The sequence below is a fragment of the Suricata suricatta genome, chromosome 17, assembly GCF_006229205.1.
Source record: "Suricata suricatta isolate VVHF042 chromosome 17, meerkat_22Aug2017_6uvM2_HiC, whole genome shotgun sequence".
In the NCBI taxonomy this organism is placed as follows: domain Eukaryota; kingdom Metazoa; phylum Chordata; class Mammalia; order Carnivora; family Herpestidae; genus Suricata; species Suricata suricatta.
The window spans coordinates 29744483-29763579 of record NC_043716.1 but is presented as its reverse complement, the minus strand read 5'-3'; the positions used below and the strand labels follow the sequence as shown (position 1 = coordinate 29763579).

Genomic DNA, 19097 nt, shown 5'->3' with positions numbered 1-19097 from the left:
GACTCTGCTCACATGTCCCCAGGCATTCCTTGACCACTACTGTCAGAGGAATAGCCTACCCCATCGACCTGAGCCTTTTTTTTTTTTAAGAGCACTTGCTAACTAGCATCTCTTTACATTTGTCAATTATTTGCTTCAAGGGGGCAGAGATTTGGTCTGTTTTATTCATGGTTCCCAGGACATACTCATGAAATGAATAAGAAAGATTATGAGATTAATCTTTATCAGTCTTGATTTGATGGTGTTATCTTATGCCTTTCTGTAGGGTTAAGATTTATTTTCCTGTTTGAGGCTGAGATTTTTTTATTGTGAAACAACAGAATCTAGACTGAGCCATACAATTATTTTTATAAAGCAAAATGTTAATTTAATATTTTATATGGGAAATGAGGTGTAGTGGGCATGAAACCAGAGAGAAAAGTAGTAAGTGTTATAAATGGTTATTACCTAACAAAGTAATAGTTCATAATTTCAAATTCTTGTCCAGTTGGGAGTATGTGGTTCTTGGAATACTGCCACTTAGAAGCCTGGGAATCTAGATAATAAAAGAAAAACTTAATGTAGAATGTTTATTTGAACATGCACTGTGCTTATTACTTCAGTTTCCAGAATATTCAAATTCAGTACTACTACAGCCAGTTAATGTGCAGAACGTTCCAGCAATACTGTCAAGCCAGAGACTGCCGTCCTTGCCCGCTGGCCATGCAGGTACTTGAGACCTGTTACCTGCATTGAATAAGGAAACTTGTGAGAGGATAGGAGGCTGCCAGGGACCGGCTGCTGACTGAAAATAGATGTAGAGAGAGGAAACACTAGGACTTCCTGTGACTCTTTAATAAGCCCCATGAAGTCCGATCATGGCACACACCATTGTGAACAACATTCGATTATTAAAAATGCTTGTGTGGTGCAGAATGTTGTATCTGGAATGCTGAGGGAAACGGATCTTTAGTTGAAATCTGGAAATCCTTTGGTTCTATATAGATCTGTTATACTTGGGAGGAGCATCAGAACACCGGTTGTATTTGTTTCTGGCTGTCAGTGTTTTGCAAGGTCTCCTGTTTGAAGCACAGTGTGTATTTACTGGTGGGTTCTTTGTTTTTTTTTTTTTTTTTTTTTGCCTGAAGCAGTGACAGAGAATGATCTGCAGCCACCCAATTACTATGAGGTAATGGAGTTTGATCCCTTGGCTCCCGTTGTCACTACAGAGTAAGTCATTTACAAAATGATTATTTTTTTGTCGTGGTTCCCTTTGGTAACAGAGCTAAACGGGACTTGGTTACACATTTAACTTTGTTTAGGTCTTGGCTGAAATTAATGATCTTATTAAAAATGACTTATAAGATTTTATGGGGACTGTTCCTTTTTTTTGTAATTAATTAATAATTTTTTGAGACAGAGACAGAGTGCAACTGGGGAAGGGGCAGAGAGAGAAGGAGACACCGAATCTAAAGCAGGTTCCAGGCTCTGAGCTGTCAGCACAGAGCCCAATGCGGCACTTGAACTCATGACCCATGAGATCATGACCTGAGCTGAAGTCGGATGCTTAACTGACTGAGCCCCCTAAGTGCCCCTGGAGAATGTTGCTCTTAAAGGTCTTACTGTGCTCAGCCTTGTGACTAAAAAAGAAAAATGCTGGGTCTGCACATTAAGAAATAACTGGAACCCAGCTGTGCATTAATGGATTCCTCGTAGATGCCTTTGGAGAAAGGTTCTCTCCAGTTTGAAAGGACACTGTATTCACTGATTGATGATATAAGTCACACTGCATTGATGGATTATTTTAACTGTTCTTTGACTAATCACAAAGAAGAACTTGTTTTAAGTCTTCACTGTATGTCAACAATGAATTAGTGTAAATGTGTCTTTTTAAGTTGAAATCCTTAGAGCACCATTATTTTATGATTTCATATTGGTGGAGTGTCTATGAATATTTATGGAATAGTAGGCTCGTTAGAGACTTAATATACTTTGACAGACAGTTACACCCAAAATTATTAGAGCGAGTTTACAGAAACCGTTGTTCAGAAACAGGCAGCCTTTAGGCAGTATCTTACAGCTGTGTTTTGTTTGACCTATGTGGAATTCAAACCATGCATTTAAAAATTAATTGCTAAAAGTTAAAAACCAGGATATTGTTTAAAAAACAAAACAAAACACAAGCCTGGACTTTGGGTTCTTTCGATACTATGGCAATGCCAGTACTTTTATATGCTAGCAATAGGTTGGCACTGGATAATACTTGCTTCCTTAAGGTGAGGTACACTGTGCAGCTCACCACGCCCCAAATGGCCCTCCACACCCATTTATTTGATCTGCCTGGCATGTGTAAACATCCAAGGTTTTGACCCCTGGCTTTACTTAAAAGAAATTTTTTTCAATATTTTTATTTTAGTTTTGAGAGAGTCAGAGCACTAGCAGGGGAGGGGCAGAGAGAGAGGGAGACACAAAATCCAAAGCAGGTTCCAGGCTCTGAGCTGTCAGCACAGAACCTGACACAGGGCTTGAACCCACACAGACTGAGATCTTGACCTGAGCCAAAGTCGGATGCTTAACCACCTGAGCCACCCAGGCACCGCTGACCCCTGGCTTTAAACCACTGATGCAGTGATCCATTTTAGAATAATTTATGAATTTTAACAGAGTTAAAGTTCATTAAGAATTTTTTTTCTCATGTAGCTTGGCAAAATTTCCCTAGGTCATTCTGTTTGATAAAGTATCACTGAATGTATTAGTAGCTTAAGGAATTAGAAATCAAGTTGAATCCAAACAGGAAGTGAAGTTTAACATATTCTAGTTAATTGGGAAATTGTTGACAGTGCAACAGATATTAAATGTGAGAGGGTAGAGGGGTGCCTGGGTGGCTCAGTGGGTTAAGCGTCTGACACTTAGCTAAGGTCGTGATCTCGTGGTTCACAGATTCAAGCCCCGTGTGTCAGGCTCTGTGCTGACAGCTCAGAGCCTGGAGCCTGCTTCAGATTTTGTCTCCCTCTCTCTCTGCCCCTTCCCCAGTTGCACTCTCTCTCTCTTACTCTCTCAAAAATAAACACTAAAAAAAATATTTTTAACATGAGAGAGTAGAGAAATTGGAGAGGTGAAGCTTTGGAATTCTCTACCATTGTGGTTCTTACTTTCTGAGAGGGAAGGTGTCTCAATTCCTTTGAAAGTCACCTGAAATACAGGTAACTTCTCCCTAAGGAAAAGCACGAAATCTTGTAGATAAAGTTCTGGAATTTTCACATCACTGGTGGTCTATGACCCCTAGGTTCAGAATTTCTGTTCTTGCTGGACAAGTACAATATTTATGAAATTGTGTACATACATGTATACACATTCATTTGGCAAATGCTTGAGCACTGTGCAGGGACAATGACTGGTGCGTAATTTATAATGCTGAACAAGAAGCATCCTTCCCAGTCTCATGGAGATTAATCTAGTGTGGAGGAAGAAATCAGCAGGCAAACGTATATTTATAGTTTGTGTTAGTGGTATGAAAGGATACGGTGACTTGAAAGTTTGTAACAGTAAGTGCTAATATAAATGGGGGCTGGAGAGTGACAAGGAATCAGCGTTGTTAGGCCCAGGAACAGTGGGTACAAAGACCCTAAGTAGAGAGTTTGGGCACATTCAAGGAAATGGAAAAAGTAAAAGCAAAGACTGCAGCTGGGAACCTACTACCAGATGTGGAAATTGCATCTTGGAAGCAAGAAGGGAGTGCGCAACTGTGACGAACAGCTGGAGAGGACTAGAGGACTGGAAACCAGAAAGTGGATTCAGCAGTAGGAAATGGTTGGTGTAAAACAGATTTGCTAGATTGACAGGGACAACAGCCACATTTTAGTATATTAGAGGAAGTAGGGATAATAAGCGTTGATGACACTGGAAATTTCACATGAAGGGATGGTGGAAGGTGGCTGGGCAGGTAGATTACTCAGGTGATTCCTCCAAGCAGACATGGAATTAAGATGGCCTTGTTTTAGAAAATGGGAGATACTGGAGCATGTGTGAATGCTGAGGGGTAGGATGTGGTAGAAAGGGGGATGAGTAAGTAATAACATGTGAGAAGCTAGGGGGCTAGGTAGGATCAAGCAGCAGATGGTGCAGGTGGAAGATAGGCTTGAAGATGCGGTGATAGAGAGATGAAGTTTCCATATGAAGGCATTTAATTTATTTAGAAGTGAGATTTCTCACTGAGAGTAGAGGGAAGAAGATGACCAGAGATTTGAGGAATGAATGGAGTTGAAAGTTTTGTGGAAACCCATGAAAATTTCTGGACCATCCCAGGGCTTCATGATGTTGGTGAACATGGCTTCATAGTGCTGTTATCTTTAGATTTTTTTCTTCCCCAGCCATGTTTTGCTGTATTGTGTGAACGTTGTATTTGTAGGTATAGATGTTTTCTAGCTACAGCCCTAACACATATACGAAGAACAGAACGGTGTTGTAAATTACTATAAATGAGGTGCAGAGATGACAGTTACAAGTTAAGGTGCCCCAGGAGTTTGGACTGTAATAATATAGGTGGAAATACTTATATTTTTAAACGTTTTAAAACCTGGAAAAACTATACAATTTTTGTTTCTGTTTTTTAAACAGAAAGGAAACTGTTCAAGTTTGAGCCACATTTTTCATGAAGTCGCAAGTAAAATGAATTGGTTATATGATACACATATTCATAAGATGCATAGGAATTACAACATTAGGCTCTAAGGAAGCTGGAATGTAAGCTTCAGGGCAGAGATCTGTTTTTATTCACTGATACACACTCAATACCTAAAACAGCACCAGATTTTAGTTAAGGTGTTGGCAGTTAAAGCCAAAGTACTTTGAAACGGATATATAACCTTTTTGCCATGATGGCTTGTTTGTTTCAGAGCTGTTTACGAAGAAATTGATGTTCATCACCAGAAAGGAGCTCCAAGTCAGTGATTGTTGAGGTAGACTCCAATGACACGACTTATATTCCCCACTCCACAGAATTCCTGTGTGATTGTCACTTGGTGTGTTTAGTATTTGCATTTTGTAAAGGCCATCTCAGTCTGACAGTATAATCTTAGTACAAAAGTTCATCTCAGTCACTTGAATTGTAATGAAATATAATCTTTGTAAGCTTATTAGCTAAAAATGTTTAGAATGTGGATGTTGGTTTATGGTATAAAAGTATTAATGTTAACAAAAATAATGATCAACACAGCTTCTTAGCACTGAAATAGACCTGTATCTTTTATGTACAGTTAATGAGTGGTAGAACCCACTCATTGCTCATCCAGGTAGGCCTGGACTCCTATTTGCTGTGTTAGTCATCCCATTTTATTTACTAATGAATGTGTGGCCACCGGTAACCCATTAACTGTATTTATTCCCTTCACACCCTCCTCCATGGAAGTAATACGTTCCCACCTTTCTGCATTAGGTGTGAGTCTCTCGTTACCCAGGAACGGAGAAAGAGAAGGAAAGGCTGGAGGCCGCTGTCGTCTTCTTACACGGGGTGGAAGTGGGTGACCAGCTCACTCTCTGCATTTACAGGTGCCACCTCTCTAAAAGGTAGACCCTGCGCAGCTTGGAGGCCCAGAAGACCAGACGTACCAGCACATCAGAACCCTGGGGGAACGTTTCTCCTCTGCAGTAACAGAAGAGTAACAGCTCCAGGGTCACCTTGATGCTTCTGACCACAGCTTAAGCTTTATTTTGAAACAACTTGGTTATAACATACATTCACCTGAAACTTCAGCAGAAGAAAAATTCATTGTACCAAGGCCAACGGGTTTAATTATAGCATCTTAGGCTTCACAGGCCTTCCTACATCTACAAAGAAATCCTCACACTGCTGTGATCAGAGTAAAGACTATTTTATTACAAAATAACTATGAAAACTATTGAGTGCCTTCATTTAACTAAAGTTGAATGTAAAAGTCAATTTGTATTTTCTTTTTTTCTTTTTTTTATAGACTACCTGTTTAGAATCAGGACTTGTAAAAGCCTTGATGATTATAGTTGATATTTCAGGTACTTTGAAGAGGTCACTGGATTCTGTATCAAGCTGCCTTTACATATGACTCTCTATAATACTAAATGATCTTTTTCTCCCCTTTTTACTGCAATTAATATTTCTAATTGAAACAAACACTACTGGAAAACATTCAGAATAAATTGTGCATTTGTTTATGTCATAAATTACAATGATAAAAAATTATTAAAACAGTTGAATACATCTTTTTTTACAGGGTCTGTACATAGAACTTCTGATGTCAACAAGTTCACGCTTATTCACAACCCCACACTTAACATTTTAACATCCAGGGACTTGAACTGTCACAGGAAATACTAGAACCCTAATAAATATATTTATGCATTTTATTTCATTTTCATGATGCTGAAATTTCAAAATAATTAGTTGGTACGCAGAATATAAAACAGGCCTAGATCCTAAAGGAAAAGGAGTGTCAAATCTGAAATCAAAATGTAATCTCTGGGCAGGCTAGGGCTCAGTGATTCCTCTTTCACTGTGAACTTTATAGGCAGAAGATATGACCTGGAGCCTAACACAACCCTGGGAATAATAAAAGTACTCACTACTACGAGTACACAGAGCTAAGAAACTGAACCATAAAGTCCGTGCCTATTTCTTTAAGAAACAAAGCGGTTTCTTTTAATATTACCTATCAAACTCCATGGTTATTCTTGAATAGTCCTACATTCTAAATGGGCCTGTGGATTCCTTATGACAGCCGAAGCTGTTCATTCAATTTTAAGCAGGGTAAACTGGTTGAAAAAATAAACACAGCAATATTTAAAATACTTTTACATTACTGTAAATCATTTCTCCCCTGAGAAGACTAAATACATGATTTTTCAAAAATCACAAATCTCAAGGACTTAGGTGCTAACTTCAATTATAGCCTGGAACCGGCAACTTCTGTCCCTCCTTTGCTTCAAAAAAGGTATAAGAAAGAGTGATGAGATCAACATTCACCATCCTTGGATCTTCAGCAAATTCAGGATCAATGTAGAAAAACACTGGCATATCTACTTCCTCTTGTGGATTGAGCCTTTGTTCTTCAAAACAGAAGCACTAGGAGTTATAGAAAGGTGTTCGTTTAGTTTCTGTTAGAATAGAAATATCAATGATGGTTCATTTCTTGGCTTTAGTGAGCATACTATAATAAAAAATATATAATTAAATATGATCTGATTCTGTGACAGAATGACAATATCTTTTCATCTCATTGACTTTTGCTTTAAAATTAAGATAAAATTCTGAAGTTACAAGCAGATACCCATTTGGTTCATCATCTCAACAACGAACCATAGTTATAGGCAATGGAAAAGAAGTTTGATGTTTAGAAAAAACCTATTTTCAGAAATTAGTTTCTACAAAACACTGCAGTAAGTTCAGTCCTAAGTAGTTTATGGAATATGATGAAAACACATAGAAGTTTGCATATAGCTATACCTGTATTTTATTGAAATACTGTCCAGCTTCAAATGGCACAACATTGTATGTGGAAATTCCAATTACTGGTTTGTCTGTAGGATTCTTCGCTTTATAAAACGCCAGTGCAGTCTCTCCTGGCACTACCTGTTTTAAGAAAAACATACATTATCAATACTTTAAATCTCACAGCTTCTCCTTTCCCTACTAAATTAGTCATATTATTTTTCCTATCCATCAGACCACAGTACTTGTCTAATGTTGAAGGTCAGCCAAATAAATTCTGAATACTACCTATGAACATCTGGTTTTTAAATTTAACTGTCTATGTCCATGAAGACCCAGTGCTCTCTCCATCACTGTGGATTCTCCTCTTGTATATCTGAAGTCTTCAAGCAAGGAACTGCAAATTATTTATAAAGTGTCCACGGGCAGCCACGCCTATCACAGCACTCCTACCTGAACATCATTATAGCACCAACATAGATTCTTTCTAAGAGGTTAACATTAAACTCAGCTTACAACCAGAGTAAAATGAACTTATAACCATGGTAAAACTGAACAGAACTTTTATTTAACCAAAAAGCACTGATATACTTTTTGAGAGAACAGATTTTTTTTTTTTTTTTTCCCAATTGCAAGGCTTTAGGGCCGCCTGGGTGGCTCAGTCGATTAGACATCAGACTTTGCCTCAGGTCAGGATCTTCAGTTTCAGGAGTTTGAGCCTCGCTTTGGACTCTCTGCTGTCAGCACAGAACCCACTTCAGAAACTCTGTCCTCCTCCCTTTCTGCTCCCGTGCACTCCCTCTCTTTCAAAAATAAACATTTGGAAAAAACTGCAAGGCTTTAACAAAATTTCCAAAGGATTCTCTGTCCTTTGTGCCATTTCAGAACTAACATTCAAAATCATAACCTATGAAACCCTTAATTCAGTCATGTTTACTAATGTGGGGGAACACCAATATTTATAAAGGTTTTCCAATAATGGTCACAACTAAGCTTTTCTGGCTATTTCTCAGCTCATGAGATAATTTCAAGTAAATCTTCTAGGAGTCCAATTAGTCAAGATTTTAGGAAACTTACATTTTTTTTTAACATTTATTTATTTTTGAGAGAAAGAGACAGTGTGAGCAGGAGAGGACCAGAGAGAGAGAGGGAGTCAGAATCTGAAGGAGGCCCCAGGCTCGGAGCTGTCAGCACAGAGCCTGACATGGAACTTGAGCTTATGAGCCGTGAGATCATGACCCGAGCTGAAGTCAGACGCTTAACCTACTGAGCCACCCAGGCGCCCAAAGGAAACTTTTAAAGTATAGCTTTTCTGAAGTAGAATATATTTATTATGGTTATTTCAAAGGTTCTCATTTTCTTAAGAGATAAGGAGATATATACACACACACACATACACATATGTATTGTTAAAAATTTATTTTTAAGTAATCTCTACACCCAACATGGGGTTTGAACTCCTAATCCTGAGATCAAGAGTCGCATGTTCCACCCACCGAGCCAGCCAAGAGCCCTGAGACAGGGTTTTTGTTTTTTGAGAGAGAGAGAATGCATGTGAGTTGGGAAGAGCGGCGGAGGGAGGGAGGATCTTAAGCAGGCTCCACACTCAGCGCAGATTCTAATGCAGGACTTGATCCCATGAACTATGGGAGGATGAGCTGAAATCAAGACTCAGACACCACCAACTGAGCCACCCAGGCGCTGCAGCAGTTTACTGATTTATATCAAAAGTATCCCTCTCGGGGCACCTGGGTGGCCGGCCCAGTTGGTGAAGTCCGACTCTTGGTTTCCACTCAGGTCATGGTTCCAGGGTCCTGAGATTAAGCCCCACTATCTGTGCTATCAGCACAGACCCTGCTCAGGATTCTCTCTCTCTCCATCCCTCTCTGCCTCTTTCCCACGTTCACTCTCCTTCTCACAATAAATGAATATTTTTTAAAAATCAGTAAACTACTTTTCATTGTAACCAATGATTTTCAACTTTTTCCCCTTTTCCATACCTGATACTATGCTATACATGGCATCACCGCTGCTCCTACCCTCGGATTACTGTCCACAGAAGTTCTTAGTGAACTCTTAATAAACGACTCTAATAAAAACCGCGCACATTTTCCATTGTCCCAAACCGACTTTTACTACAGCATCATAGAGCAAAGTACCTTCTGTTACATTCAGATGGGGCGCTGTCTAGAAGTAGTCTGTGAGAAGAAAGAATTACAGTGATGGAGTATCAGTATTTTGAGATTATGTTTACATGAGTGTTTCCTAAATTGTGAAACAGTTTAAGTGATGAAATGATTTTTACAACGCACAAATATTTTCATAACTACTTTAATCACTTACATATATTTCTGTTTGCTGAGGTCTAAAATTCCACTGGAGACTTGCATGCACATCTGCATTAAAGGTGACTTTAATAATTCGATCCTTCACAGGCACCATGTTTTCAATCTGGTCTGATGCATGACCTGCTACCGCTGATCCTCCAAGACCAGTAGTCTAGGTATTAAAGATATTAGGAATGTTAAGGTATAATATTTTAAGTAATACAGGTGGTTACTGTACAAAAAACAAAGTCTCAAACAATTTAATAATCTAGTAGGAGCCTCGTTTATGTACTGTTACTGACCATTTCCTATAAATGTATCAATGGTCTGACCACCTCTGGGGTGGTAAGGGCCTATATTTGTTATAGTTATATTTTTCTCAGTAATCACTTGGTGACTGGACACAGTAAAAAAAAAAAAAAAGTCATTTGGAAGAAAGCTGACTCACCAATGGTAATATAGCTCAGAATTTTAGCTTAATTTTTCATTAAACCTATTTCCTTTTATTGCCAGTGTTTTATATAAACTATTAGTCAGTAAAAGAAGTAAAAATTACCTATGACCCTATCATTCCAATGAAACTATTTAAATAATTCCATTACCCACAGTCCTGTCTGATCCTTTTCAAGATCATAACTTTTACAGCACAGATTAGTTTGTAGCTTCACTTTTGTATTCTGCTTTTCTCAAGCATCACAAGTATTTTGCCACGTTAATAAATGTTTCTGTAATTTTTTCCTGTACTACTTTGTATAGTACAGCTTTTATAAGTATCATGAGTTAATCAGAGAACCTGATCCCTTTGGCCACTGGCCACTGAATCAACGAACCTTAAGACATCAGGATAATTTGTGCCTGACTCTTCCTGCCTATCTTCATTGCAATTATCTCCTTTATCATCAGAGATGTTTTAAAAAAAAATCCTTACTTCCAGGGTCATCATTCTTCTGATGCATGAGGTTGCCAGAATTCTGGTCTCCGGATAATTAATCTGTTACTATACTAGGAAAAAAATACCAAATTTGCGGCTAAGGGAAGACTCCCAACAAAATACAGTATTACTATCCTCCATTTATTACACAAGTCATCTAACTGCACTCAACTGCCACGCTACATCACAGAACTACATTATAAATGTAAAGATGCGTTAGAGGACAAGCCTTTTATCTTTATCTAGTAAGTAAATTCTTCTGCCCAAGAGGGCTATAATGCTTAAGTTTAAGATGTAACTCCTTGAGAATTTGAATCACTTGAATCTAAAGATTCCTTAATATATTCTGACAGGCAGTCTTTGAAAACAGATTCTTCAAATTTGCAAGCTAGACAATTAGAGGAATAAGAATAGAGAAGGGCAACGAAAATATTTGCTGGGCTCTAGTCTAGCTCTGCCACTAACTAGCTCCAAGAACTAAATACATCTTACTTTTGGGGGGACTATAATTTCCATACTCAAAAAATGAGGTCACTGTATTAAATTGTTTATATAATTCCTTGTTTTTGGCTCTAAAGTTCTGTGATTCCAAAAGTGAAAGAGATGCTCTTCTGGAAATTTAACATCCAAGTTGACTGAAGTTTAGGATTACAAATTACAATTTTTTTTCCTATCCCGCTCTCTGCATTTGCACACAATACATGCAAAAATACTGTCACTCATTTCCGTTTCAAGCAGAGCCTCGCAACGTTGGCACTAAAGGCATTTTGGGTTGGATAATTCTCTGGTTTGGGAGGAGGGAGTGTCTGTCCTGTGCAGAGCTGAATGCTTAGCAAGCAGCCTCGTAGCCTCTACCCACTAGGTACCAGGAGCACCCTCCCTGCTCACCTCCAAGGTTGTGACAACCAAACATGTCTTCTTACATTGCTAAATGTTCCCTGAAGAATGAAACTGACCCCTTCCACCCCGCTTGGTGTTCAGAGATTTGTACTTGATATTCTGGATTCAGGTCTGCTTATGATTTAACCAACCGCTAGTTCTGGGATTCATGCTAGGTTCAGGCTGCCCTCTGACGAAAACTAATTCATACTCTACACTCATCCTCCTGAATCAAATTATTGCATTGCCACATAAATGCCAATATTAGGGGACTGAAAAGTCCCTCTGACTTGTTTTAGTTATCATAAAAAATAAAGGCAAGTTAATCTCCAGAAGGACAGGGGAAGTAAGACAGGCATTAACAATACTGGCAGGAAAAAGCAGTTAGCCAATGATTCCCCAACTGTTACACACTGGGATCACCTAAGGAATCTTTAAAAAATTACTAATGCCTGACTCCCACTCCAAGACCTCTGATGTAAACGGCTGGGATGTGACCCGTGTGTCAGGATATCTGAAAGCTCTCTAGATGATTCCCACTCAGAACAAAGTTGGAGAACCATCCTCACTTAGTGAATTGACCCAATGTGTAGCTCTCACCTGTGTTACGTTTTTAAAACAGAAATTCCTGGGCCCTACCCAGACCTCCTAATCACTATTTCTAGGTAACAGAGCCCGAACATATTTATTAAAGAAGCTCCACTAGAGTCTTAATAACCAGCCAAAGGAGATTATATATGAAATAAATAAGGTGTGGCTTTGCACGTGGTCCTCAAATATTAGTCTGTACCAAAATCAGCTAGGGGACTTACTAAAACACAGATCGCTGGGTCCCTCCCCCAGAGTTTGATTCAGTAGCTCTGCAGTTTGATCCAAGAATGTGCAGGCAAATTCCCAGGTGATGTGACGCTGGTCCTCTGGGGGGACCACACTTGAGCAACTGCATTAGAGTTTCTGATCTTAAAGAGAGCCCTGGGTAAGCACAATACAGCCATGCTTCCTCTTTGTATAGATTAAACGCCACTCCCAGTTGAAGCCCAAATTACAAGCATACTCCCATTTCCAGGGTTAACTTTGGCACATAAACCATATATGATTCACAGAATGAATGTACTAATGTAATTTACATTTTAAACGTGAACACGTGTGTGAGTAGCAAGAGCGTAAGCCAGGTTGCAGGATGGCAGGGTATACAGGCTGCGGACCTCTTAGGTGATGTAGCTCAGAGACAGGGAATTTCATTCTGTGGTCGGTATAAGCACGATCACTAAAGGGGCTTGGGTTCTACTTATAACTTTGCCACTAACTTTTTTGGTAAGCATGGGCAAATCACTGTTTAAAGCCTGCTTCCTTTCGGGTGGACAACCGTAGACATCCCTCCAAAGCGACACGGAGGAGCGATCGCAGTCCAGGGAGCTGTCCCGCACCTCCGCCCCCTCCTGATGGCACAGCCCACCGGGCAGCGCCGGCGCCTACCTGGCAATAGAGCCGATAAAGGGGCACGGCGGCGTAGGATGCCCCCAACATGCCCACGGCTGCCGCGGCCACGTACGTGAGGACCGTCTTGTTCCGACGCCGCCAGTCCTCCTCCTGCGCGCGCGTGAAAGGGTTCGTGCCCTTCCGCCGCCGCGGCGGCTGCAGGACCAAGTACCGGGCCGGATTCGGACGCCTCCAAGTCCCAAGCCACCTCAGCCCGCTCTCAGTACTTCCTGGGCCACTTCTTCCCACCCTGAGACACGGCTCTACCTTCTCCGCAACCCAATTCGGGGACTCAGGGTGGCTCCAGCGCCAGCCACAGAAAGCAGCGCGCCTCCATTCGGGACGCCAGAGCCCTCCCATAGCCCCCGGAGAGAGCTCCCGTCGTCAGGGGCGAACGGCCAGATCTCGCGAGGCCAGCTCAGTCTCGCGACTTCTGGGATGAGCCAGCCGCTGTTTTGGCTACGAGATTCCTCAAGTGGCGGCGTTTGCAGTCGAGCTACGGAGGCCGAGTTGCCAGATTACGGGTAAGTTCGCGTTTTGCTTCATGAGTGTTCCTCCCACTGTGGTTCTCTCCAGGGCCTATTCTAACTTCTTTTAGGAAAACGCGTTGCGTTCCGCCGCGTGCAAGCACATCACCATTTGGGCTTGTGCCCCTGATCTTTCTAAACGCCACCACTCTTTGTCTCGACCTAGCGGCCCTGAGCCGCTGGCCGCTCTTACTGCCCCGGACTTGAGCTCAGGGATCACCTCTTCCAGGAAGCCTGCCTGTGTTCATCACAGCGCACCCCAACACTCACACGTCTGCGTTTTTTCGCCCCCCGTCCCCCGAGAATTGGCTTCCACTTCTCTGATGCCTCTTAACCATTTGTCCGGTTAAAACGACCAGTTCTGGAGCAGAAAGACGTTGTCAAATGAGTTTGTCCCGAGGAGAGTGACCAAGATATGAGGACCCTTTAAAAAGGATGAATCGAAAGAAATGGGGATGTTCATCTTGGAAAAGAACCCCGTGGGAGATGAAATACCTTTCTTCACTCGACCCACAGGATGAAGGAACTAAGAGTTGAGGGGAGCAGAGGGCACAGCCTGTTTTTGCTGTAATGGAAGGAAGCATCTTTCTAGAACTATAAAGTCGTGGGTAAAGGGCCACATTCTGAGGTTTGGCAGCTCTGGGGTCATACCTGCATCCCACTATGGGCTTGTGTCCTTAGGCCAGTTATTTGACCTAAGACATGGGGGCCTTACGTGTAAAACGGAAATCATAATCTTAAATAAGAGTATGCATATGTGATTTTCACAGTGCTTGAGACAGTAAAAATTTAGTAGACTTAGCTTTATTTCTAATGACTGGCACAGATAGGATTATTCCCCATTTATGGATAAGGAGACTGGAAGCGTGAGATATATATAAGTAACATTTATTTATTAAAATTGGTATTAAATAACATTTAATAAAAGCATTTCATTTATTTTTTGCAATTTTCCATGGACCAGACCTTGTTCAACTTACTGAGGCTACTGCACAGAGAAAGTCAAGCATGAATCACTTCTTTATTATAAAGTGTACTTTCTCCTGAGGGACCTGGGAGGTAATCAAGTAACAGATATATAAATGAGGGAATTTCAGATAACAATCAGTACAGTCAGACAATAGAATAGGATAGTGTGATTAAGAATAATGATGAGAAGAGGCAGTGACGTCTTTCTGAAGATGTGACATTGGAGCCTAGTCTTGCATGATAAGGAACCTACCCGCACAATGGCAGTCCCAAGTCACACAGAGGCCCAGAGGCAAAAAAGAGCTAGACAGCATTAAAGAAAGAAAATGAGGCCAGTGTGTCCCTAGCATACTGAGCCCAGAGAAAAGTCTTAGGGAATAAGGTCAAGACAGGTATACAGGGGCAGATTATACAGAGCCTTTAAGCTGTGTCCAAGGGTTTGGATTTTATTCTAAAAGTAATAGGAAGCTATTGCAGAATTCACCTGATGAATATAAGTGATGTGATCTGATTCACATTTTTTTAAAAAAGACGTTGGTTATGTTGTGGAGAAGAGATGGAAGGGAGGGGGGCAAAAATGGAAGTAGAGCTATTGGGAGGCAATTGCAGTGAGTAATAATGGTCACCTTGAGCAAGAGTGAGTAACTGATTAACATGTAGTCACATGGCCGGAAACTTGCAAAGCCAATGAGATCCAAGGAGATCTGACTCTTTCCTATTCCGACACAAACACTTCGCAATGAGGTGACTCTTTAAATTTATTTGTATTGTGCTGTGTTTGGAAATCTTTTTCATCTCTCTCTACCTTAGTTCCTATACCAGATTGTCAGCATTTTTAGGACAAGACCTGTAATCTATTAAGTTTCTTACAACATAGACACAAACCCCAGCCAAACGTTAATGTCACTGAAGCCAACAATACATCCCCTTCAACCATTTTTTTTTCCCTCCAAGCACCTCTTCCATGTAGCAACAGGTAGCGGTGTAAATATGTTTTGTAATTGCAAATGAAACTATTCCTTTCCAAGGTCCAGTAATCTTCATAGCAGTAAAATGTTAGCTATAATTCTCATGAGTCTCAGTGTGCTTGTGATATTGCATAAATCACCATGATAACTAATGCTCAATAATGAGTTCTAGGGTGAATGGAATAGGAGCACCTCAGAGCAAGGTTAGTGCAACCGTGTTCTGCGGGTAGAGGTGTTGATTACAAACTTAAAATATGAGGGGCTGGACTGACAATCAGACTTGGCACTTCTAATGTGTAATATTATTCTTTAGCAATAAGTAGTTAAACCTCGTCAACCCTTTCTAGTTAGCTATGATCATGTTCAATTTTACATAGTAGGTAAAATTGGTTATTATACAGACTTTTGTGGGATGAGAGTGAGTAAATTGGGTGAAGGTGGGAAAAGAAGGAAAAAAATGGGAAAAAATAGATAACATTTGGTAGTCATATATTCTACCTGATTATTGGTTTTCGGGCTTACCATAGACTTAAAGATGATATTTTTTTGTTAAAAAAACTTTTAATGCTTATTTATTTTTGAGAGAGAGACAGAGTACAAGATGGGGAGGGGCAGAAAGAGAGGGAGACACAGAATCTGAAGCAGGCTCCAGACTCCAAGCTGTCAGCACAAAGCCCAGTGTGGGGCTCGAACTCAAGAACCGTGAGATCATGACTAGCTAGCTAGAATACCACTACCCAATCCAAATCAGCCCTCCTCTATCCAGTCATATTTTCTTATGTCACCTTTGAGTATGTGATACACAGTTTGCTTTGTTGTTTCCTTTTTTTACGGTTTTTCTCTCAACACTAGAATGTAAATGCCATGAGAGCAGGGACCGTGGCTTGCTCACCGTGTTGTCACAGGCACTTAGCATGGTGCACAGGATTGTACTAGGTAAATGGTGGACAAGTGCATGAATGAAAGCAAACAGAAGGCAGGAAACATCTGAGAGCTGTGAGCTGTTGCTGATGAAGATCTCCTGTTTTGAGAGGATTAGGACGCCTCCTTTCAAGCAGTTTTCCAGTGTTTCCCACCGGGTTGATCTGTGTGTTAAAGGCAAGTGCTATGCGTCCACCCCCAAGTCAAATGAGGAGCATTCCTAAACTGCTTTGATTCTTGAAAGAAAAAAAAAATCACTGGCAGTGATAGTACTGCCTTGGGTACAAAATATAGGAGAAAGTAAAATAACGCTTCTGTCCCTTATATCTTGATTTCCTGATACTCGTGCTATTTAAAAAAACTTTTTTTTTTTAATATTTATTCTTTGAGAGAGAGAGAGAGAGAGCACGACCAGGGGAAGGGCAGAGAGAGGGAAACACAGAATCTGAAGCAGGCTCCAGGCTCTGAGCTGTCAGCACAGAGCCCAATGTGGGGCTCGAGCTCACAAACCACAAGATCATGACCTGAGCTGAAGTTGGATGCTTAACTGACTGAGCCACCCAGATGCCCCTCATGTTATTTATTTTTTTAAGTTTATTTTTATTGAGAGAGAGAGAGAGGGAGAGAGAGAGAGAGAGAGAGAGAGGGAGAGAGAGAGAGAGAGAGACAGAGAGAGAGACCAAGCAAGTGGGGGAAGGGCAGTAAAAGAGACGGAGACAGAGAACCCCAAGCAGGCTCCACACTGTCAGAGCAGAGCCCAAGGCAGGGTTGGAACTCACGAACCTTGAGATCATGAACAGAAATCAAGAGTTGGACATTCTATCGACTCAGTCACCCAGGCACCCCTTTTCATGTTATTTTTAAAAGATTAATTAAGTGAAGTCTAGCCCCAGGGAAGTGAGCTGTTCCTGATTCTATAACCCTAGGATTATTTAAATACTAATGTTTTCCAAAGAATCTCTGCTGTGATAAGGTATAGGACATGTTGCTACAGTTTCTACACAGTGTAATTTTTTTTTCGCCTTACGAATAATACTGAATCAATAAGTCTGACTTTACGATGAGAAATATTTAATTATTTTAATATTGGGTCCAGCTAATCTATAAACAGTAAGCATTTCCAACTCATCTGTCACAGAATCCAAATATTTTAAAATTACTTAAAATTTTTTTTTAAGTTTATTTATTTATTTTGAGAAAGACGGAGAGAGAACAGGGAAGGGGCAGAGAGAGAACTCCAAACAGACTCTGCACTTCAGCCCAGGGCCCAAGTTGGAGCTTAAACTCATGAACTGTGAGACAAAATCAAGAGTCAGTCGCTTAACCGACTGAGCCACCCAGGTGCCCCCCACCTAAGATTATTAATTCGGTAACCAGCATCATCATTCCTTCTTCTTTTGAAATTACTACTTAATATAAAATTTCACTCTCCAAGTACTTTTTTTCCTGCCCTCCAATTTCTTACAAATGACCTGATTGCCAGCTACCCTATCCCATTCCTAGACCAGACTAGTCTTAGGGGTGCATGCATTTTTAAAAAGAAAGTCCTTCCCTCAAAAAACTTTGGGGGTTTGTAGTTTAGTAAGCCTGGAATAGAATTTGTGATTCATAGAACAAAAGAAGAACCATAAAGATCACTTTATGAGGGGCACCTGGATGACTTTAACTGCTCTGACTCTTGGTTTTGGCTCAGGTCACGATCTCACAGTTCGTGGGCTTGAGCCCCACATCAGGCTCTGTACAGAGCCTGCTTGGGATCCTCTCTCTCTCTCTCTCTCTCTCTCTCTCTCTGTGCTCCTCCCTTCTTCCCTCACTTTCTCTCTCAAGTAAAATTTAAAAAAATAATAATAAAGATCACTTTATGAATGACTTTGTCATTCTACATATGGGGAAACTGGGGAGCAGAGAGATTCAGTGTCTGCTCCAAGCCCCTTGGCTAGTGGGGAGCTGAGATGGAACTCCAACCCAGAATCTTAACTTCCAGGCCAGTGCTTTTCCCAGGGCAAGGCACTTGTAAAAACAAAACCAGTGGCAAGGAGAATTCCAAAGTGTTTTTTGTTTAAAGTGACTAGAGATGGTTAATACGAAAAGAAATAACATTAAATACTGTTTGTACTGTGAGTTTCTTTGCTATACGTCTTGTTTCTTCTTAAACTATAGCAGGGAGAGAGGGGCTTTATTTTTACTGCTTGCCAATTTGCTCACAAAGGAATAGTTATAGAAATGATTTAAAGGGTATAGCCAGTTTTCTCTGGTGTATACTGGGTCTATGTTATTTTCTCTTTCTACTTGCACAACTTTTTGATATCTTAGCACATGGCGATAAGAGCATGACATGAAGGGAAAATGACATTAAAGGAAACTTAACTACAAGGGGCTAATTTTCAATACTAAATACGAAGAAGGGACACTCAAACCAGATGACTGTTTTGATATTTCTTCTTCATTATCAAAATAATATATCAAAGTATGTATCCTGTGTGTGGGACATGCAGATAACAAAGAATAATATAAAGAGAAAAATATCATATACCAGTAAATACAAAATAGTAGTAATTCCAGCTGCTGGTCATTATTGTTTACCTTTTAGCATATATTTTTCATAAATGTAATTTGAAAAGGTAAAATAATTCTTTATATTCTGTTTTTACCCTGCTG

At 40.4% G+C, this 19097-nt stretch overlaps 3 protein-coding genes across 9 annotated transcripts in view; 2 read left to right on the top strand and 1 right to left on the bottom strand.

Annotated features, from left to right (window-relative positions):
* The window catches only part of TOM1L1 (target of myb1 like 1 membrane trafficking protein), a 46827-nt gene extending 41216 nt beyond the window's left edge, over positions 1 to 5611 (top strand). The window contains exons 13-16 of one of the 3 annotated variants that reach the window (XM_029927369.1): positions 603 to 708; positions 1128 to 1209; positions 4875 to 4937; positions 5527 to 5611. In XM_029927369.1, coding sequence (XP_029783229.1) covers positions 603 to 708; positions 1128 to 1209; positions 4875 to 4929 — 243 coding nt within the window. In that variant the 3' untranslated portion in view covers positions 4930 to 4937; positions 5527 to 5611. Of the gene's footprint in view, positions 1 to 602; positions 709 to 1127; positions 1210 to 4874; positions 4938 to 5413; positions 5500 to 5526 lie in introns of those variants that run through there. The other 2 variants (XM_029927368.1, XR_003904415.1) reach the window with 2 other exon arrangements.
* A 528-nt stretch (positions 5612 to 6139) lies between these two features.
* Positions 6140 to 13518, bottom strand: LOC115281809 (cytochrome c oxidase assembly protein COX11, mitochondrial). Of its 2 annotated transcripts, none has more exons than XM_029927370.1 (4): positions 13052 to 13514; positions 9782 to 9937; positions 7454 to 7579; positions 6140 to 7072 (listed from the first exon to the last, which is right to left on the bottom strand). In XM_029927370.1, the coding sequence occupies exons 1-4, from the start codon at positions 13412 to 13414 to the stop codon at positions 6890 to 6892; spliced, it is 828 nt and encodes a 275-aa protein (XP_029783230.1). In that variant the 5' UTR covers positions 13415 to 13514; the 3' UTR covers positions 6140 to 6889. The 2 variants fall into 2 exon arrangements, with proteins under 2 accessions (XP_029783230.1, XP_029783231.1); XM_029927371.1 differs by having other exon boundaries at positions 6930 to 7104; positions 13052 to 13518.
* The window catches only part of STXBP4 (syntaxin binding protein 4), a 167827-nt gene continuing 162067 nt past the window's right edge, over positions 13338 to 19097 (top strand). For 2 of the 4 annotated variants that reach the window (XR_003904414.1, XM_029927363.1), the window contains exon 1: positions 13338 to 13578. The gene's annotated coding sequence lies outside the window, so the exon portion shown is untranslated. The remainder of the gene's footprint in view (positions 13579 to 19097) is intronic. The other 2 variants (XM_029927366.1, XM_029927364.1) reach the window with 2 other exon arrangements.